The sequence below is a fragment of the Phaenicophaeus curvirostris genome, chromosome 14 (assembly GCF_032191515.1).
Source record: "Phaenicophaeus curvirostris isolate KB17595 chromosome 14, BPBGC_Pcur_1.0, whole genome shotgun sequence".
Taxonomy (NCBI): Eukaryota; Metazoa; Chordata; class Aves; order Cuculiformes; family Cuculidae; genus Phaenicophaeus; species Phaenicophaeus curvirostris.
The window spans coordinates 2038391-2061583 of NC_091405.1; the positions used below are offsets into that span (position 1 = coordinate 2038391).

The 23193-nt window shown below is 41.3% G+C and overlaps 1 protein-coding gene across 12 annotated transcripts in view; it reads right to left on the reverse strand.

Moving 5' to 3' along the window:
• Nucleotides 1-23193, reverse strand: part of WWOX (WW domain containing oxidoreductase) — a 546141-nt gene that overhangs the window by 351025 nt on the left and 171923 nt on the right. The window contains exon 9 of one of the 12 annotated variants that reach the window (XM_069868327.1): nt 21273-21342. The exons of the other annotated variants lie outside the window; for them this stretch is intronic. Within the exon in view, the coding sequence (XP_069724428.1) occupies nt 21280-21342 (63 nt within the window). The 3' untranslated portion in view covers nt 21273-21279. Of the gene's footprint in view, nt 1-21272; nt 21343-23193 lie in introns of those variants that run through there. 12 annotated transcript variants of the gene reach the window in all.

Genomic DNA, 23193 nt, shown 5'->3' on the forward strand with positions numbered 1-23193 from the left:
TTCACAGGAGTAACAGCTTTCCTGTTTGTTCCCTAGCTGACAGAATGATAGCAGTAACTGGAGGTCACAGTGCTGGCTTTGCCAAAGCTTATTTGAAACTGGCCCTTCGAGGTGCTCTGGGATGGTTGGACTTGATGATCTCAAGGGTCTTTTCCAACCAAATGCTTCTATGATTAAATAAAACCAATAAGAGCAACAGAGAAATTTTATGCTACGCTTAGAGAAATCAGTGTCTGACATCCATTCATTTTCTGCCTCATGCTTCTGAGAGCCTGAAAGTTCTCATTCAGGGATGCGGGAACACTCATTTTGGGATGCACTAAAACGTGGAGATGGAGCACCTCATCCTGGGTCATGTTTTGCAGCACAGCCCATTCCCCACATGTGCAGCGGGTGCTGTCAAGTGTTCTCCAAAGAGGGGTTCTGCTCGCTGCTCTGGGTTGCAAAGAGTTCACCGCACAGCCATCTGGCCACACGCATTAGAAGAAACTTCAGAAACCCACAAACATTTTATAGCCGCGCTCTCCGCTGTGCTCTAAGTGCAGTGACGGTAGCACACACCCGAGTACAGTATGTAAATAAGACAAAGACTAATAAAGCCTTCAATCCTTCAAGCACAGAGGCTGCTGTAGCAGGGAACATGGCAACACATTTTCCATTACACCTAAGATTAATAAGCCTCATGGAGACCTGGAAAATCTGACAGAAAACAAGGGCAATACGATGTTCATTTCTGTTTCATTAAGCACGGGATGAGCTGATGGATCTCTCCACACTTTGTCACTCCGTGCTGCTAATGGCTCTCTGACATTATTATTCACCAAGGGTGAGGTTTTGTAACCCCTGCCCATGCCAGCAAGCGTTTCAGAAGTGGTCCCACAGGCAGCTGCTTCGGAGAGGTTACCTGAAGCATATGGTGCTCTCAGCTCAAGTGAGAGGGGCTGAATCTGACCAGAAAAAGCCTTTGGGGAGGATTTCAGTAATGTGCTGGTGAAGGGCTCTTCAGTGCATACAAAGGCTTAATGCAGCAGTTAACAACTCTGTTTTCTAGCAGGCTAAATAGTTGAGGGATACAACATCCTCTTTATTTCTATCTGCATCTCTGTAGCTCTGATGTCAGTTTGGGTTTCAAAGCAAGCAAGTAAAGTACCTGGAACAGGGACACTCTGAGGAACAGAAACAGGACACGCACTGCCAAGAGGCCCAACACCTCCGGCAGATGCGATGCAGAACGTGAAAAGCCATAGGAGAGAGAAAATCATTTCACCACAAGAAAGTTTCGTATTATTTTTTTCTTAATTATGTAATTGAGGTTTTACTTGTTCTAACGTAGTTCTAGAACAGAACCATACTTTGCATTCCTTTTCTTTCAGAACTGAGTATGTCATATTGAATTCAAAACCAAACAGCAATGCTGAACACAACCACAACTCTCACAGAAAAGAACAAAAAAGAAGTATTTCTGTTTACCTTCTCTGCTTCCATCTGAAATTTCTCTAATGAATGACAATTCTTTCCTTTTACTCAGTGCCCTCCTTCGTGAAACTCCGAGCATTACTGAACTACGGTTAAACATTACTGCCCTCATTTTATCATAGAATCATGGAATGGTTTGGGTTGGAAGGGACCTCAAAGCCCATCCAGTTCCACCCCACTGCCATGGGCAGGGACACCTCCCACTGGATCAGGGGCTCCAAGCCCCATCCAACCTGGCCTTGAACCCCTCCAGGGATGGGGCAGCCACCCCTGCTCTGGGCAACCTGGGCCAGGGCCTCCCCACCCTCACAGCAGAACATTTCTTCCTAAGATCTCATCTCAATCTCCCCTCTTTCAGCCCAAAACCGTTCCCCCTCATCCTATCCCTGCCCTCCCTGATCCAGAGCCCCTCTCCAGCTTTCCTGGAGCCCCTTTCAGTCTGGAAGCTGCTCTAAGTTCTCCCCAGAACAAAGACTTTTACAAAGAGTCCAAACAGGCACAAAGATACTAAACAGCTTCTAGAACAGATATGCAGGATGGACCTATCCTCTTAATCAAATTCTGTTCCCAGCTCACCCTAAGTTTATACAGAGTTACCTTTTTCCATTTGAAAATTTGGCCTGTGCACAACTCACCCTGAACCAAATATAGTTCAGACAAAAAGGTCAACAATAATATTCCTCGCTGCAGATGTTCTAAGTGGCACTCGTGCAAAGCAGCTTTATGGGCCTTTCCAGTTCTCCCATTGCTACATAACCTCTACGCTGACCTACCAGCTGTCTTCCTGCATGAATCTCACACTGATTTTATTTTTATTTTCATTTGGCACCTAATAAAAAAAATACTAACACAGTTGTTAAAAACAGTGAGGAGGTGGACATTGCAGTCATTCAGAAGTTACAAAACTTCATAAAAGTGCAAGTGACTCATGATGCTCAAGTGATGCCCAAGCATGCAGACCTTCATGTTTGAATTCACATGGTCATGGGACTTTTCTGTCCAACTGCAAGTAAATAGGGAAGACTGAGAATTTCATATAATAGAGATCAATATATAACTTACAAAACGATAACAAAGGACATCCATCCAATAAATATAATTAATGAACCAGCTTGAGAAAATGACTATCTGCCTGTAAGTATTACACAAATAGGAAAATGGACCATTATGTAAACATAAATCGCTGCAGATCATGTATTCAACTACACTTTCAGGTCAAAAATTAACACCACCAATCACTCCAATTCATATCAGAAAATATATTTTAAAGAAAGCTTTGGCTAAGTTCAAACTTATAAATGAGATTTGCCCAGACAATCACAGTGATTCTGCATTTCTGGGTAAGGGATTATCTTTCTAAAGATAACCTGAAAACAGGACTTTTTGTAACCAATCCAATTCATTATATGAGGACTGCTGCACGAGTTGCAATGCAAATTCTGTTCTGTCTTGAGCAGAGTCCAGACAAAAGCAGGCACAGTAACCATTGCAGGAGATGGAAACGACAGGCTTTTTGCTACAGCACAGAGACGTCTTTCCAAAAGCCGAGATGGAAGCAAAACCTCAAAGGTTTAACTAAGTCAGACGCTGGACACCTTGAACATGAACAGCAGCATGCCAGGAAGTTAAAGTTACTAAACTAAAGACCCAGCATACGCTGACGGCTGTCAATGCTGTGTACGACAAAGATATCTGGGAATCCTCAGATACATCCAAACCAATTGGGTTTGGGGGAGGAACTGTATTAACCAAAGCACAGAAAAGACTCAGGCCCATTGGCCAGAGTTGTCTGGAAGCAAAACACCAAGTGCCTAAATTCCAGTTTGGAGATGTTTCCTTTTCCAGAGCACCGTTCTTGAAGATAAATATATGTGCTGTGGGCTGAGGTAGAGGGGCTGAGCAGTCAGATCCATCACAAATCCAAAACAAACAAACCGAGGCCTGATAAGCAATCAGTTCAAGAAATACAAACCCTCCTGCCCTGAGTTTTCAGTCATGAGGCAGATTCCCACAATGAAAATGCAAAAAGTGGACAATTTTCCTTACGTATAGTTCCCGAGTGCATACAGGGGTTGATAAGCAAATGTGGTGTCAGTCTAAGCTTTGACCCTCGATTCTGGATATAAGTAACCAACACACGTAAGAGAGAGTCCACTACAGCGAACTGAGCTCACTCCAAAACAGTCCTGTCCGCAGAGCACTCCTGGCTCTGCTCCTGAAAACAGAATAGAAAAACAATTCCAAGACTTCAGTGTGGAAGGGTTTGGTTAAAGAATAAGCAGCAGGGGGAAAAAATGCTAAAAAAAAAAAATTAGTAACAGATTTATTGCACTATAAAGATTCTGAAAGGGACAACGCTGAAAGTAAAATGTGCGAGTAGAACTAGAGACTGAATGATACAAGGAGGAGAGATCTGTTTGTTCCCATGTAGGCAAAATGCTTCCTTACATCACATCACCAGGGAGGAAAAGTGTGATGCCAGCCCACCTCTCTCCGCTCTGTGTACGCATGTGTATTAAACCCCTCCACAGCCGCGCACTCGCACATCTGTCTTTGTCTGCTGTCTTTGGAAACAAATTCCCTCCAGAATATGAACAAGGCTGCTCGTGTGCCATAATTTCCCAGAGAAAGAAAAAAAAAAACCTTTTACAAGTGTCTTTGTTATAACGCTACTTAAAGAAACATTCGTTGCAATGTCACTAATTTTACTGCATAAACTTTGGAAGGCAGAACAATATAAAAAATGCAGACTCGGTGGCAGCTGAAGAATTGGGGTGATCCACACGGAACAGCACAAATGGAGCAAAGAGAAAAGCAGGTGGATTGGTATCGCATTCCTGTATGCTCGGGGTCACGAAGATGAATGTGCATGAGATTCTTTTGTCCGTTTGTGCTATAATTTCACACATAAAGAACAAAATTGTGGTCTCTGATACGCTTGCACTGGTCCCTCTGGAATCAGGGAGAATTACACGGCTGCATCTAAGGGCAAAATTTGGCCCTAAGTCATTAGTTAGAGCTCTCTGCTGAAACCCCACAGAGAATCAGGGGTTCCAGAGGACGACGAGGATCAAACTGATGGAGCACACTCAGAGATTTATGCTCACAGGAGACCATCAAGTACAAGACACTCCAAAAATCCCATCTGTAAAGGGAAAAACCTTCACTAGACTTAATGCACCATATTCGTAGAGGCTGCTTTTAGTTAAAATAGATTTAAACAACACTATAAACAGTGGCAATGTAATCATGTGAGAGTTTAGAGGAGAAAAAATAGCCTGAGATTTTCAGATGTATGCAGGAGACCATGCCAACTACTAACAACAATTTCTCATTGAAAGATAAACTCAGAGAAAGAAAAATAACTTCCATACAGCTATTGGATGTATGGTGCCCATGACCATAGGCAGCCGTAAATCTGTTGGCAATTAGTTCTGTCCCCAGCTGCAGGATCAGCTCGGGAAGTTATTTTACCAAAATTCCCTGCTACTTTGGAAGATTTCTGAGCTGTGTGTGTACACCTACAAACTGTGGGGAGCCTCCCTACAAACTGTGGGGAGCCTCCCAGAACAGAAAGGGGCTCCAGGAAAGCTGGGGAGGGGCTCTGGATCAGGGAGGGTGGGGATGGGATGAGGGGAAATGGTTTTCAGCTGAAAGAGGGGAGATTGAGATGAGAAATTAGGGAGAAAAGTTTTCCTGTGAGGGTGGGAAGTCCCTGGCCCAGGTTGCCCAGAGCAGTGGTGGCTGCCCCATACCTGGAGGCGTTCAAGGTCAGATTGGATGGGGCTTGGAGCCCTGACTCAAGGCGTTGGAACTGGATGGGCTTTAAGGTCCCTTCCAACTCAAACCATTCCATGATTCTACGATTCTATGTCTCTGTCTGCATATTAAAACATGTGTGTGTACATATTTTAGTGTTATTTGCTACAGTCTGTTCTGAAAGAACCGCCTGTGCCCTAATGAATGCCACTTTAGTTGTTTATACTGAAAAGAACTGAAGTTGTTTTTACAATACTAAATTTTGAATCTATTATTTACTTTGAGCTTTAAGCGAGCAGTTCATGCACAACTAATCATAAGCAGTGTTCTGTTAAAATTTTTAACAGTAGTATTTAGCAACATTTTTTGTGCCTGATCCTGCCTCCAGACAAATGACTCACTTCTGTGGTAAGTAAAGACTGTTTTATCTTAGATATTTCCCGGGTACTTGCAGTACTCGGGCTCTAAAAACCAAACCTGTGCTTTTCATCAACAGTTATGATAAAATTTTTCCTTTGTTGATCAAGGGCTGACAACACTCTGGTTCACCCTGGCTGAAAAGGAACAGCTTAAAAATAAAATCCACACTATTTAATTCTAAATTCCTTTGTATCTGTGGCAGGATAGGCTGGCATTTGCTGTTAAAGCAGAAAATTACAAGAAAGGCCTAATTGACCCTCTAGTGTCTTTGAAAAAATCCTGTCTGTTGTCTCTAATTGACCCTCTAGATACCTTTATGGAACAATGAATGAATCCTCAGTAAATAATGGACGGTGATGATTAATAGCCTTGGTTTGGCTGGACCTCTGCCGTGTGGAGTTGTGCTGCTGAACAGGATTTTTGGCTGTTTTACCATCGCAGTTCTCTGTACTTCATAAACAAACGATTCCGAGATAACAAACATGCTGGTGTAAATAATACAAAAAAATAAAATAGATAAAATTAAATAAATTAGATACAATTAAATGCTTGCTCATATGGTGGAATGAAAAACAGAATCATTGGTATTATTCCAAACAGCTCTCCATCACCACCGTTTTTCATATTTCAGTAACATGGCATCGTGTATTCATATGCTTGATTTAGAAAGAAAAAAGGTTTACCATAATGGATCCCTCTTAGAAGACATAATTCATTTCTTTCCCATGCATTGTAGTCAATAATAACAACATCATATTTCTTTCTCTTGACTCCTCACTGCAATAAACATCTACGATACTGAAATACTTCTAGATTTGGTTTCATTATAATGCTGTCAGAAAACACTATGAAAACACCTCCAAACACCTCTTCTTGTATTAAATAACTCTAATGTCTAATGTTTTCAGGCTTGTCAAATTATGAACACCAATATGTTAAGTAACACACTGAAAGACAACAAAGAAATCTTGCTGTGTTTGGAAATTAATACTTACAACTCAGTGAAACAACTGGCTCCACGCCAGTCCAAGAATCACACACAGCAACAGCTCACATACATCATCTTTCCTACAGCACGATGACATTTGGAGATGATGTTGAAAAACACTTTCTAAAATTCAGCATCACATACTGAGTATGTAAAGAAAATAAAAGACAAATCAACAAATTCTTGCAACACATGCAACTGAAAACCCAGGAAGTTAAAATTCCTTTTTCTAGATTCAAACACACACCAGGGATGAGCGCTCTTCTCTCAGGGTGAGAAGCATGAGCATGGAGTGTGAGAATTTTTTCCCATAGCTGAATCCTGACAAAGTAGTTAAGTTAAACCTTTCAGAAACAACCAGCTAGGAAAGTTCCACAAGATCTCAAACAACAAGTAGCATTCCAGGTCTCCCAGTGAAGTAGATCACATTTCTCTGGTTTTCCAGAGGCTCTCTGGGATGCAAGCTAGGACTTGCTGGCCTCTTAACGCACCTTTTTTAGCACTGGAGATAACGGCAGGACTTGAGCTTCAGCAAGCAGCTTTGAATGGGTCTTAACAACACCAGAGAGAGTATTTGTAAATGTAGCCTTTAGCTAACCTCAGATTATCTAAAAAAGAGGAATATTTTAAATCCAACAGTCACAGCCTTTACAGCAGGTACCTCAATTCATCACAACTAAACTGAAACTGGAGAAATGTTCCTTTTAAGGCTGAGATTAATACAATACATATTTAATCATGAAAACAAATCTTGGCTTACTGAAATCTGCCCTTCTCTTTAATGCAGCTTAGTTTCTTACAGGCATTTATCCTGATCCCAGAAGATGTCTCTTGCAGCTGAGCCACTGACAGTTGCCCCTAGTAAAACTGTGAATGCTTTGAGAGGGATTATACAATTTGAGCAAGTTAAGTCTGATGATGATTGTACTAAACTGTCCGCAAATAAGCAATAACTGTGGGGGGAAGTTAACTGGCAAGCAAAAGTATTTTATAAGTTCATTGATTTACCATAGGTGCAGCACCCTCAGAGAATAAGCAGTTGGGGTCAAACTCGCACTGGTGTTTCAGCAGGCAGTGTTATGATATGGCATTTAACATGTTTCTGTGTTATATTTATACCACTTTCCAAATTTCAGAGAGTCACAGAATGGCTGAGGTTGGAAGTGTCCTCTGGAGATCACCCAGTCTGCAGTGCTCAGAGGAGGGTCAATGAAGCAGGTTGCTCAGGACCACATCCAGTTCAGCTTTGAGTATCTTCAAGGATAGATTCCCCGACCTGCCCAGACAACCTGTTCTAGGGTTTTACCACCCTTAGAGCAAAATGTTGGGGGTTGTAATGTTTAAATAAAATGTCGAGCTATTTAATTTGGCACATGTTTCCTCCCGTCCTGGCACTGTCCCCCACTGAGAGGGGTCAGGCACTGTCGTCTTCACTAACACCATCAGATCTCTTACAGTTTATATTTCATCCAGTTGAAGCCTAAGCATAAATTAATGATGTACACATGGCCTCACATCCAAATAAAAGTAATAGACACACAATTGCCTAATTTACACGTTTGAGAGCAGCAGTCACTGAGTCCAGTCTTCGTATGCAGATTTGAGATGAACTTGCTTCAGACCCTGAAACCTACATTCCAAACGCGCTGTGCTCCGTGTTACCCGGCTTGGGCAGACAGCAAAACATGACTTGGATGTGTTTGGTATAGAAATACAAACACAAACACTGGGTCCGTATGTGCCAGCACTGCAAACCAGGCTCTGTACCCACCAGCGTTGTTAGACTGTGGCGTGTATGCCCCATGCCTACCGGCTGCCTTTGTGATTACTACTCACAGTACAAAAACAACGCAGAGAAGCTAATCCCCTTATCTGACTAACAGCAAATACTTAGTGTGAATTTATGTATCACTAAATGTCATAAAAATATAAATATAATTACACAAATGTGTTTACAACTACTTTAAGAGTTCTTATTTATTGTGATTGAGATGCAGTGGAAGATGTCTGTTCTCTAGAGGAACCTTATGAGAGTTGGCAGATTCATATAAATCATAACACAATTTACAGTAGGAAGTTGTTTGTCTAAATAGTAGAAAACAGTAACCTTTGCACAACTGGGGTTAAACTAATCCTGCTTTAATGACAAGCAACATTTACATCCAGCTTGGTTACCACAATAAATAGGGGTCTTAGTTTCCCTCACAGCCATTCCCGTTGCATCTCCACAGCCTCAGCTGCTTCCACTCCATCCATGGTTTTTCTTTTACTACCAGGGAGAACAGAGCCAGTTGTGAGGTCTGCCTGAGTGCCGAAAGACCACAGGGTAGAACAGACGCTTCAACTCCAAGTAATTCTTTGCTTGCTACGGTGCATACTGAGACCAAACATTAGAAACTTGATTCAATTAGAAACCCGACTGTGCAATACCCCATGCTGGTTTAGTTATAAGCCTGAACACAGAAATGAAAACTCCTTATTTCTCTTCAGCTTTTTAACATATCTATTTAGCTCCAACTATTCGCTCAGAGAAATCCCATGGTATATGCACAAATGTTTTCATAGCCAGTAACCCAGAACAGTCATAAATGGACTTCCAGGGCTGAAGACCCAGTAGTACCATTTTTATACATCTCTTAAATGAAAAGCTGTGACTTATGGTGAAATAGGCTCCAGTTCAGGGTGGCTGACAATTCCCATTTCAAGGCTCCAGTACAGTTGCTCGTAACTTTAGCAGGCTCTAATTGTTCTCCCCAAAGTTTCCTATTTCAGATGTCCGCGTGGGGCACAACTTACATGGGAAAGTTCAGCAAACGTGCTTGCAGCATTTCCAAAGAGCAAACAAAGGACAAATACATTCATTTTAGAAGTTTCAAAAAATTCTTACAAGTGCTTTCTGGGAAAGCTCCAAGCCCTGAAGGCAGAGAGGGACCTCATAAGCCACCAGTTCCAGTCCAGTACTATAGGAACAGAATGTTGCGTGACTTTTAGGGGGAAAGGGCTTGGGGAAGTGTGGCTGGGAAAGCTGGAAAGCTGCTTGGTGGAAAAAGACCTGGCAATGCTGGTCAGCAGTGGCCCAACATGAGCCAGCAGTGGCCCAGGTGGCCAAGAAGGCCAACAGCATCCTGGTTTGGATCAGCCATGGGGTGGCCAGCAGGAGCAGGGAAGGGACTGTCGCCTTGCACTTGGTGCTGGTGAGGCTGCACCTCGAATCTTGTTCAGTTTTGGGACCCTCCGTACAAGGAAGACATTGAAGGGCTGGAGCGCATCTGGAGAAGAGGAACAGAGCCTGGGAAGGGGCTGGAGCCCAGGGGTTAGGAGGAGCAGCTGATGGACCTGGGATTGTTTTGCCTGGAGAAAAAGAGGCTGAGGGGAGACCTCATCACTCTCTGCAGCTCCTGGAGAGGAGACTGTGGTGAGGTGGGTGCTGAGCTGTTCTCCCAAGTAACCTGGGACAGGACGAGAGGAAATGGCCCCAAGTTGTGTCAGGGGAGGTTTAGACTGGATATTAGAAAGAATTTCTTTACTGAAGGAGTGGTGAAGCCCTGGCAGCAACTGCCCAGGGTGGAGGGGGAGTCTCCATCCCTGGAGGGGTTCGAAAAATATGTAGCTGTGGCACTTGGGAACGTGGTTTAGCAGGCACGGTGGGGTAGGGCTGATGGGTGGACTGGATGATATTAAGAGGTCTTTACCAACCTTAATGATTCTATGTATTCTAAGACATAGTTTGCTGAAGTGACTGCCAGTGGGGGGAAGCCAGAGGCGCTCTCCCACTACTCTAATATTAAACGCAGGAAATCAGAGCTGGGCCTACGCCAAGAAAGAGGTAGGGGAAAAGAAAACCGGAACAAAAAGCTTTATGGGAAAGAAGAGTGGAAAATAATGTGTAAAAGACTGACTCTGAGAGAACTTGGGACAGGAAAGACAGAAAGAAGGAGCTGAGAGAAGACAGGACAAAAGAAGGAAAGGTCAGAGTGGGTCTTGCAAAAGGAAGCCACACTTTTGGGAGGAAAAGTAGTAAAAAGGGATAGGGAACATCACTCTCTTTAAAAAAATGGGTAGAATATACAACTCAGTTTCCACACTGTTCTAATTTCACAAATAATTTTAAAATAAATGTAAATACATCACTAATCGCTCTTTGGCGGCTTGTTGAGAAAGCAGCAACCCATTGTCACAGTTAGAAGTGATTAGTTCAGCTCAAAGGACAGTGTCAGTACTTCAAAGGAAAGAATCCAACAACTCTAATAACTCAGTCAGGTTTTCAACTCTTCTCTCCATCTTCCTATCACCCACTGGATATTAAAATAATGGAGAAATAAACCAAAACCCTTAAACTTTAGAAAATACTAAATTTAGATTATTTATGAAACCTTAATTCAGTCCCTTGGTGTATGAAGACTGGTAGAAAATTTTTAATTACAAAAGAATACTGACTACATCATTTTATCTCAGTTTTTTTATCGGCCCAGGTGTTTTTAACTAATTATTCTACTAAACATATGTCATCATTCAATATACTTATCCATGCCTGTGTTTCCAGTGGAAACACTAAGAGGATCATATTTAGTGATTATGCTAATATTTCTCTCATTCTTTTCAGCATGCCACACATACCATAAATCCGTCCATCCTGCAGCAGCGAGCGAGTTTAATAAAAAAGGTTTCTTCAGTCAAACACCTTGGACCATCCCCAGTTCTCTGCTGCTGCCAAGTGACTCAGTTAAGAGATGGACAAAAGCAGGCAGACAAAAGTAGAGATACTATGATTAATGGATGATCCAAATTCCCCTGAACTGTGTCTCAGGACTCAATATGAAACCCCGAAGAGATTAAAGTCAGGAATTACATGATCATGAATAATATAAGAAAAGTTAAATTCTGTTTAAAAGCTTTTTAGTGCAAGCGAGTTGAACAAATACATTAACACAGCTTCCAAAGATTCAATCAGGTTGAATGTTACCTAGAATTTAGTTTGAACTAAGCTTTATGGATCTCCTATGTGAAATACAGGTCTATTTGTGGCTGGCACTAAAGCTATTAGCATGTAGATTTTAATTCTTTCTACAGTTATAGAGAGCTTACACTATCCTCATTGTCCTTCTTTGAATAATAGAAACTTCTTCAAATTACATATGAAATACATCTCAATACTGCAGGTGTGAGATGCAGAGAGATCTATGCATACATACCTACATCGTTATTCTTCCCTTTTATTATAGTTTAAACACTGTCTCCTTGTTAAAGCAGCACAGTAATGGGGCTGGTGCATCTTGTTTCTCAGTACTGAATTCATAAACAGGGATTTGGAGGGCATTTAGTGTTTCATATTATTTCAATCCTATCAGTATTGAAATTATTCAGGCAGCATATGAAGCTTTTCTATAAAAGATGGCTGTACATTAACTTACAATTAAATGATGATTTTAATGAAATTATAGTGTGTGACAGGTTAACGGACTGATGCTGAAAGGCAAATGTCGAAATGAAGCCAAGACGTTTATTTTCAAACTGACAAATCTTAACTCAACCATAACATATCGTTCCATTATCATTAGAGTTATTACATAAAATAATTTGGTTGAAAAAATACGTCCCAGAGCCAGCTGCCAGACCATCAGTGGACACCCTAATCTCACCGTGTCCCGTGAAAGGCAGACCAAGCCAATGGCAAAGTGACACACTGTGGTTTAAGAGTTGGAGAAAGGGCTACAAACCTAGAGCAAACCAGTCAAACACCTGCTTAATGTCTTAATCTTTCATTCTATTTGCCATTCTCAGTACTAAGGTCCAGCCGGCAAACTCATCATTGCTTAAACACATCACAAACTCTTATCGGGGTCCTGAATCCCAGCCTTTGCTTATTTTTCTCAACTTCTGTGGCACAAAGTGGAAGAAAATTGTTAACATCTGAGTGAGGGATTTCTCTTTTGAAACAGCATCTCTGGACGCTATTAAAGACATCGTTCCTGCAGCTTCCAGCAAGTTAATATTTCAGACTGTCAAGACACGATCTGGCTGCTACACACAATTGCACATCCTGAAGTGAGATGTTTAAAGGAGCAAAACTCATCCCTCTGAAAAAGTCCTTCTGTCCAATTTATTTAAGTATAGGCTAAATATCAACAAAACCAGAAAATGTGACAGAAAGACCAGCAGAGGTGAAGCTGAGGATCTTATTCTTGAAACAAATACTAACACGGGACTGAGCTGCTGTCCTGGTTCTTGGCATGGCCGGGGAAGCACACAGAAGCAACAGAGGTGAGACTAGACCTGTAGTGATATGAGGTTCTCAGTAACTGGAAACACAATGAACCACTGTAAGGAGACGTGAAACGCTGAAAACCTGCTTAAATACATTATTTCATCATCATCATCATCATGGAAACAGTTTATGGAACCAGCCCTGGGAGAGAGACCTCCTTCACGCTACTCCCTCAAACACACCCTGAGAGGCCAGCGGCCTGTTGTTTATATATTAACTCTATCACAGAGCAGATGGAATTTTGCTCCTGTGAAACGAGTTACAATCTCGGTCCCGCTCCCACCGGACGGGCTCGGGCTGCGGGGGAGGCAGGGGATGGGGATGGAGCCTTCACCCTTTACCCCTTCAGGTCAGAATGAAACGGCAGCACTGGGAAGCCAGCACTATGCTTCAAAAATTTACAGCTGTTAAGAGCAGAAGGGGCTCTTTGTGACCATCTAGTCTGACCTGCTGCTCAGTTCAGCCCACGGAGTCCCGGCCAGCCACTCCTATCCACACTGCACCTTCTCCTCTCCGTACATCCCTTCCTCAATCTCTTTTTTTCTTATTTGTTTGTTTGTCCGTTTGTTTGTTAAGTATAAGGAAGCTTCAAGTTCCCCAGTTGCCGGTTCACCAGTTATTAAAAAATCACTTTCCTGTATAAAATCACTCCAAAAGCTTGGAAGGAAGCCGTACATGCCTGCTGCCCAGCTTGTTACCAAATCAGTGTCACAGACTAGGTAAAAGTAATCAAGATTATATGATCCAAAGCACACTTTAGCATCTCAGTGAATATAAGGCATTAAACACTACACTACAATTTATTTTACAGATTACCTGGAAGTAATTTTCGGTCTTGTGCCACCTGAGCTCTAACAGCTCCCTTTGCCTGTGACGACTACAGACCCCAGTCTCTCAGCAGCATCACCCAGAACTCTGTTTTCTCCATTCATTGCTCATAGAAAAGTTTGGGTTTTGTTCATGGAGCTGTTGAAAATGTCTGTGAATATTTCTGCTGGTTATATGGAGGAACCTACCCACTTGTCCAAGCCATGTCAGTGTAGGAGATACTTGACTAAAAAAAACAAAACCAAAACTAAGGTGCATTCTTGTTTTGGAGGAAAGAACTCCATGTATGAAATGGCCTTTATTTTTTTTCTATTGAAATCAAGTACACTGACATCTGTGCTCAGCAATGAAGAAAATGACTAAATGCAAAGTGGTGAAGGAGGGAGCCAAGAAATCAGAGAATCCTGGAAGGGTTTGGATCAGAAGGGATATCTAAGCCCATACAGTTCCACCACAAGCAGGGACACCTCCCATTGGATCAGGGGCTCCAAGCCCCATCCAATCTGACCTTGAACGCCTCCAGGGATGGGGCAGCCACCACTGCTCTGGGCAACCTGGGCCAGGGCCTCCCCACCCTCACAGCAAAACATTTCTTCCTAATCCAAACCTCTGACACTGCAGAGTCTAAAACGTGGGCCCTATTCAACCCACTTTGTTGCACTCACTTAACTAAAGTACGTGAATCACAGATGTGCTGAATTGTCTTTTAGAGACCAAATAACCATAAAGAAAAAAAAAACCTAACTAAGGCACCTTAGGTAAATTTCTATAAACAGGTGGAATAAATCGGCCCCACAGTTCCCATAGTGAACACCAGTAACTCTCTCGCTTAGAGAGCTTTGAGGGCAAGCACATCCGAGACCTGCATCATTCAGCAGGTGTTGCAGTAGACTACTCAAAAACCCCCATATTTGTACTTTTTACTTATAGCCTTTTCCCCTGTTCTAGTGCTGAACCTTCTACAAGGAAACCAGCAGAGTTTCCAAGTAACTGGCACACCAGCAGTTACTGCTCCTTAGCTACTGTGTTCTTTCCTCACCAGACATTAAGACCTATCATATTGTCATGAGCGGACACTCATGACATCACAAAATACCAAGAAGCAGCTCTGTGCAACTCTGCTATGAGGTGGAACACGCATGGCAGAACTTAGGAACGTCTAACAAAAAAGAGAGATTTTTTCCTCATGTTCTTTCCACCTTCTCCCAACCCTGCCAGCGCAGCTTTTGAAGGAGGTGCTCAACCTTCTGCAGGTTAACCCAAGACCCTCACCAGCTTCATTGCTCTCCTTCCCAGCCAGGTCTTGCATCAGAAGACCACGCAGAACGTGGCTTGCAAGAACAAAGTGAAACCGTAAACATAACACAGCATAATTCCAAACGGTACAAAGCATAATGATCCTTATAATGTTAAAATGTTAGCAACGGCTCGTTATATGATTTCATCACACCCTAGCAGCTATTTCTTGAAAGCTCTTTGAAGGATTAAATAAAAACATATGCTGTGAACCCCCACTGTGTGCTGTTACAAATCAAAACTCACTCCTTAGTTTGATGAAAGTTTCCACAGCGCTCAGTACTGTAAACTAATGTCACAGTGGTGAAGTGCTTTGGAAACAGTGACGGCTGCCTCGATGCCTGTTAGTTTCATATTAGTCATATGAGAAGTCTCTACAGTATTTAGAACTGAAACATAAGTGTCTTCTAAACCTAAATTTTCAGAAACACAGTCATAAAATGTTCTCATCAGCTGGGCCGATGGAAAAGCGCAGTAAGACAATTAACAGGTTCATATCTCCAAAAGAAACAGACCGTTTGCCCCTTGTGCAAACAAGCAGCACCAGAGCTGGATGGGACTGCTCGTGAGGCTTTAGCCAGTTAGTGTCTACTGGAAAATAGTCAGTATTTTTTCTGAAAATGGTCAGTTCCGGGAGCAGTATTTGGCTAAAGGACTGTTTTTCAAAAAGAAGTTTTAATAAATACTTTGCATTGTTTGCTATATCTTTGTTTTCAATATTTAATTTGTTTACTAAGTGCTTGGCCTTGTAATGGCCATCAATGTTCCACAAGCAGGGATATTTTTGAGCTTTTTTCCTTCTTCAAACAGTTTTAAATCTGCATTTCCCAGTTTCTATTAGGGATAGAAATACAAATGAAAGTTTTCAAATTATAGTCTTTCCACCATTGTTTGGAAGATCAGCCTAATGCCCCAATATATTGTACAATAATATCACCTCTTCCATACGTGTTCCACTGGTTTGGTATATGTCCCTGCCCACGGCAGTGGGGTTGGAATTAGAAGATCTTTAATGTCCTTTCCAACTCAAACCATTCTATGATTCACTTTCCCTCTGTGCTGTAACCTTATCATTAAGTGCTGGCAAAAATTTATGGTCATTTAAAAATGAAGTATCTAACATATCAGTAGGTAATATCTTTCGCTACCTCAACAGAGCATCACATAGGCAGGAGACAAAGCACAACGTGCCACAGCTTTCAGCTCCACCTTTCCTCCTTGGAAGAACCAGCCTAGAACAAAGGCTGACGTGACTACATGGGACACAATCTTATCCCCACTTGCTCTCCAACTCATGTCCTCCCATCACAGCTGCCAATACTGACTTCCTAAAGCATTCCTCTGCTTTGCTATTCTTTTTAATAACTGTGCACATGTACGTCTGCATAAAATTATGAAAAATTATGAAAATTATAATTATAATCTTCATGAGGTGGTCTCACAAACGACATTTAAAAGTTTTTGGGGTGGGTTGGATGGCATTGAAGTAATTAATGAATCACTGAGATAGTAAAAAGAACAAACCAGAAGAAAATCAGCAGAATAATGGTCAAGCAGCATTGAAGCTGTTCCAAAGGTTTCACTAAAGACGGAGCTGGATAAAACTAAGAGCTTCAGAGCGCCTCACCCTTTACAATGATACCAGCTGACATGAACTACATTGGAATGCAACAATAAAAACTGGAAATGTCTAGAGTAGAACATGGCATTTATGACACTGGGATGAAGAATTACATCTTGCCGTGCTCAGTGTCAGAGTTCAAGTCATTGATGGAGTTTGGGGATGAAGGGATCATAAAAGAGGTCAAGGAGCTCCTCAAGATTTTTCATCTTCTGTAACCACTCTGACAATTCCAAACCTTTTGGAGAAAGAACACTGAAAATGTTTATTTGTTAAAGAAAGAAAAGTGTGTTGCTTAAATGCAAGCATTACATTTAAGTTATACTCATCTTCAGCCTTAACTCATCTTTAGCCTCAAGCATCACGTTTTCTGCATATTATAAACTGGTTTTAATGACTGGACTTACTGACCTGCATCATATTACTATTCAGGGTGGTTTTTAGGATCTTAATGCAGAATAGTTTGATAATTTTCAGGATATCAGAAATTATTTTCTCTTGTTTCATTTTTTTCATGCTGTTTATAGTACAAAATATTTAATAAAATAAATTATTCCCTGCTACTTTACTACTAGACAATAAAAAGCTCCATAACACTCTTAAAAATGCATGGGGTTTCGTTTCCCTCCTTTAGTTTTGAACATGGGCTGGTAACCGGTTAATAAAAACTACCTAAGTTGTGAGGAGTGGTACCTTCTAATAAAGAAAGCAAAAGCTAAGCTATGACTAACACACCGTAACAATTTTCTGCAAGCGGTAAGTCATTTTTTCCTATTTCCCTTCCCAATGGAACAAGAAAAATATACTTCCTCGTACAGCCTATTCACAGACACGCTGCTTATCTGATGATGCACTGCTCTGGGTCATTTTCAGGAGCTGCTATTTAGATAGAAAGGAAGAAATAGTAAAATGGGAAAAACATGACAAAACAACTTTTCAAGCGTACCTCTTAGGTACGATTCACTTCAAAATGAGCAGAAATAAATAATTCCAGCAATACAGAACCTTACAGCTTGGAGGTTTTTTCCATTCTTGCAGATTGGAGAGTAACAAATAAAGAAACCCCTCTAAATTAGAGCTACTATAAAGAAACAAGATTAACTTAATCCCCTAACAATCCAATTTATGACTAGTAAAGGGTTATGAAAAATTCCATCTAGATGTCAAATATAAGGAAACACAAAGTCTTTGGAGACACATAATGATAAACTGCAGATAGAGCAATAAGCTCAGTGAACAGAATGAACAGTTCAAGAGTTCAGAACATGTTCATTTGAAAGGTGTTCATCTAAAGAGAAGGGCACGGTACAGACAAAGGCACGGAAAGGTCATCATTACAGTCATTTCATCTTCATTACAAGGGTGCAGTCACAGCACTTGGTGCACACACTCAAGTTCACACTTGCATGTCAATGCACTGCACGCCAAGGAAACAAAAGGTGTTTGAGTGGCCTGGGAGCTACAGGCAGGTACCGAGGAACCTGGACTTTGTTAATTCAGTGTTGAAAATAAATAGGACATGAAACAGCTGTATTTTCTCATTGTGTAAGAGCAACTAAAAATTACAGTCTATCAAGAATGGTCCCCTTCTTCATCAAACAAGCACGAAGGGAATGCTTCGACCTGCCCAACTCCAGCCCAGGACTGACTTTTTCAAGGCAGTTGTTATCTCAAATGCAGTAGTCCATAACGAGCAGAAATAAGTAGATGTTTAAAAGGTTTCAATCACATAATGAACTCTGGCTTTTAAAATCAAGAGTATCTACCCCTGCCAAAAATTCAGTGAAAACTTTAGCAGGTTACATTCACTAAACCACAACAGGATTTTGGCCAGAATTTGGAGCAGATACTCTGGTCTCAAACACAGATGAGTAATGACTGATGCAGGCAGCCCAGATCCTGGCTTTATATCAGACCTTGCCTGACACCCAGCATTGTGTCTGCATAAAACCACTTCAGCTACATGCAGGAGATGTTCAGGTCTCCATCGGAGGCCTCCAACCCATGTACTGACCCAACCAACCTTGTGTGTAACAGCATGAAACCACAACTGTGGGCAGTTCAGCTGCAGGTTAGGGACAAGGACATTAAACCTGCTTTTGCGCTGGTATTTGCACAGTATTTTTCATTAACAATTAAAGAACTGGAAGCCCTGGCAGTATCTTGTCTCTGATTTCTAATTCTCTAGAATACAAACAGAGAGGATTGTTTTCACAAGACCATTAAGATGAATATGAACTAGAATATTTTAAACATTATATTTATCTACATATTCTTAAATAAAACAATCTAAGATCCTCTTGCACCAATATAGATACATGCTACAGGCAGACACATTTACAAAACAATTCCTCTGTCTCAGACAAAATCTCACTTTTAGGCAGCAACACTAGGGCAGGAGAGTCGCTCTGTACAATGATGTGTTAGAATTTGGCCCAGAGTAACCCATAAGGTACTTTGCAGCTTTCAAGAACAGTCACTGAACATTTTGCAGTTAAGCATAATACCTACAGAGTTTGGTATCAATTAGAGATGATTTGCACTTCTCAAAATCTGAGCCAAATTTGGTATGAAAAAACCTGCTGGTGAGATAATATCAAGATATGTGGTCACTCTGCCAGCCCGACGGCCGAGCTGTCACTCGCACACAAGCACTTTGGGCACCTCTGGGATGCTTATACAAATCCTAGGATAACAGAATTGCGATAGAAGTTAGGAAAATTATATTAATGAGGCTGCACACCAGCCACAGTGTGGGGCAGACACCCCTCACACCCACACCATGAACTACGACTGAGCAATTCTCTCTCACAACAAAGAAAAGCAGATTTTTTTCCTCCATCTACTGTTCTTGTTAATTCTCCTCACAGTAACTGTGACAAACATAACAGCTAAGGTGTAGCAACATGAAAAAATATGGATTCTGACTGAAAGCAGAACAAACATTAAACTCTTGAGTTATCTTGATTAATTGTCTTCATCACACCCAGCTCATGCCTGCAAGAGATCACGTTTTAAATATATAAATAAACCCAAAACTAAATCTAGACTTATCTAGATGATGGCACACCAGGGAGAAAACAGAGGAGGTCACGGAATCAGAGACTGCTGTTGTTCCTCATAATGTAATTACACTTTTGGCTAATGAAATCACTGCAGTCTCAGAGTAAGGGCTCGCAAGGCAGAGCTCTCGCGTGCTTGTGAGAGCCAGGGTAATGAAACACCGTTTACCATTCGCTTCTGAGAGATGAGAGCTAATCCCCAAGATCCAAGCACAACTTTGTTTCTGAACTCTGAGCAAGACCGAATTTGGGATCAAAGCCCTTTTCTAATTACTACAATAAAAGGCAAATTAGCTTAAGAGGGAGGAAAGTCTGGCAGGGAGAGAAAGAGCAGATTGTTCTGCATGGCCGATACCCTCCAACCAGCTGAAAATGAACCCAGCTTAGCTCAGCGCCAAGAAGCAGCCGCAGAGCAGAGCAATGTAAAGGCTGGCTGAGCACTCCAGGCCTCTGCTCGCACCTGCGGGGGCAAATTCCAAAGGACATAAAGATGCTCTGCCTCTGTGCCCAAATCAGGCAGCAGTGATGTCCATGAAATAATGGGATGGCTTCTGTCATTGACTGAATATCTGGAGGTGGGCACTCATCTAAGACAACATAAAGATTCACATCTAATGATCTGAATTGAAGACATTAAAGAGATCAACCTCATTAGGAGTCAGCAAAATACTCTGTTGATCAATAGCCTCCTTGCCTGCTCCAAATCCAGCTTTAGGAGGCCAGGAGATACCTGAGCTCGCTCGTGTCCCCTGGAACACACCAGGCTCTCAGCTTCTAGGCAAGTGGTGGCACACGATGATTAACCACATACAAAAGTGCTAGAGTAAAACTCACACCCCACTAGAACACAGAACATATGGAAAACAAACTCTCCCATTTTTGCCAGGTTCTCCTCCAAAGCTTTCAGTGTGAATGTTAAACCCAGAGAGCTTAAGGAAATTAGACCAACTTACACACAGGGAGGCTGCCATCACCCCTCGCATTCAAAGAACCCATTTAATTTTCAAACCTAGCTGCAAAATAAGTTCTTGCCTGTTAAACAGTTCTCAAGAAATTAATGGCAGAAGGTTTTGCTTTGCCTGTCATTAAGATGACCAAAACCACTTGCGTTTAAGATGCTAATTACAGGGGCTCAATGCCAAAAAAATAATTCTGGCAAATTAAATCCCATGATTAATTCATAACGTCCACTTTAGCATTAATCCTAGCACTAAGATACAGAGTCGTCCCCATACAGACACACACAGAGAGTTCTCTCACTCTGGGGAATAAAGCAATAGTAATTCCTAAGGGTTTTTTAGAACTCTTCATATATTATGTACATTATTTAATTAGTATAACTAGATAGTTAATCCATTACTTTGTGTTTCTCGTTCGCAATCTCTGCTAAGGCCTGTAGATTTTATAAAGTCAAACCAAGTAACTTCTCAGGCAGAAATGTTCTTGAAACCACAAGGACTAATGGATTGACTATTGTGCCTCATACTCCTCTCCTCTGCTGGTTTTGGGACAACATAAATCCTCACCAGTTTATAATTTAAGCTTCAAAAGTCATACCTGGTTGTTAATGCCCAAAGGACTGCACCACTAGCAGGTAAGACAGTAACATCACACACCTGGAAATTTCCTATGGGGTTTCAAAAGAAAATAATTACTTGATAAGATAGAACTTAAATCACTACACCAACATCACGGCTCAGCTGCTAGCATTCTCCACAATATCCTTTCCAATACAAGTATGAAGGCTGTCAGGGGAAACGGGAAGAAACAGTGAATCTTAGATGTGTAAGATATCTTCTTATTGTGTCTTCACTTCCCTCACCTTGATCTAATACAACTCATCCCGGGCACGTGTGTTTCTTCCTAAGCATCTCAGTTGTTATGAGCCGGTGATGTGACAGGGATTCCCAAATTCAGCTTTTCCGTTCATGAAAAAGCAACCCGGGAAAATATAGTAAAATGAAATAAAACATTAAATGAAGACTTTTCCATCTGAGCCAGCAAACCAGACGGGTATGCCAAGAAATTTGGCAAGTGCATTATTTATTGAAAAAGATGACTGCTCGTACCACTAACGGTCTCCTTCAGTTCACAATACATAACTCTAGAGTAGCTACTAAGCTTTTAAAATGCTAGTCCTAAATATTTATTGATAGTATAATGACTGATGTTTTCAACTAGCATCTGACAAAGTCTTTAAACTTCTTTATTTAACAGCTATCACTTTTCACTCTCTATTGTATGTGGTTTTCATCGACTCTCTTTAAAATTTATTTAAAGTCAATGGATCAATCGCTTCTGTGAAAACATATTCTGAGCACCAAGTTGAATGAGATACGCTTTTACCACAGTTTTGACAATCTATTGCTAACAATGACATTTTGCTATTCGTTTTCTGCTGATATCGGTACCGATTGTTCACTGCAGACAGCACCTTCTGCGTTTTTTCCCCACTGAGTATCTTAAGTCATATCTAAAGCTGTTCTTTTACAGCCTCTATATTCTGCATTTTCAAAGTAGCAGGGGCATCTCATCTGCTCAATTACTTATTAGTGTTGCTAAAGAATACCATTTCCTCTTGTGGCTGATAAAATATTAATCAAAAACAGGAACAGAGTGATTTCCCAGTGTGGATGTCTTCTAATGGCAATACACGGAGCCTAAGAGAGATCTGGAGGTCACGTAATAGCTTTGGAAGGCAGGGAGGGGCTCAGAGATAGCAATGACATCGTATCCTGAGTAATGAGATTGTATTCAAAGAGCACTGGATAGCTTAATTATTGCTGATCTGTAGAAAAAAATCACAAGTGTGACTACAAGGGTGCAAGCAAAGATTTACTGGGGATAAGAGCACATAACTGCAAAATAATTCCACGCACAGTTTTGATCCTTGCTGTTGCTCAGTATCCGACGTAGAGCCCTATGGAGATGACCTTTCCAAACTACTACTGTTTCATGTCCATGTATCAGTTAATCACAGTAATAAGCCAGTAAATAATTACCTGTTTGTTCTCTCAGTTATTAAACACCCATCTCATCATGTCTTTAGGTATTTCTGTTCCTACTTTTTTCATGAAAGAGGAGGGAGGAAATAGAACAAAGGACAGTGAGGCATCTGAAAGATACCTGTGACAGTTTAAAAACAAACCTAAATATCCTTAAATTTAACACCATCATGTCTCCTTCTGAAGTTTTGGTGCAAATGCTCTTGACTGACTTAAAAAATGGCTATCCTGAATAATGTCTATGCAAATAAATACTGCATGATCTTTGGTGGTGGTAGAAGTGTCTCCTCTGGAACCAGTAAACCCCTTTTAACACAATAGTAGTAGGAAGTACTACCAGTAGTAGGAACAACTTTCTAGAAACTGTGCCATCAAACAAATGCATTTCAGCTGTGTCTGATGGCAGGAAAACCCACTCGGCGCTTAAAATGTCAAATTCCATCCATCTATGGACACTAATGAAGTCTGGTGGA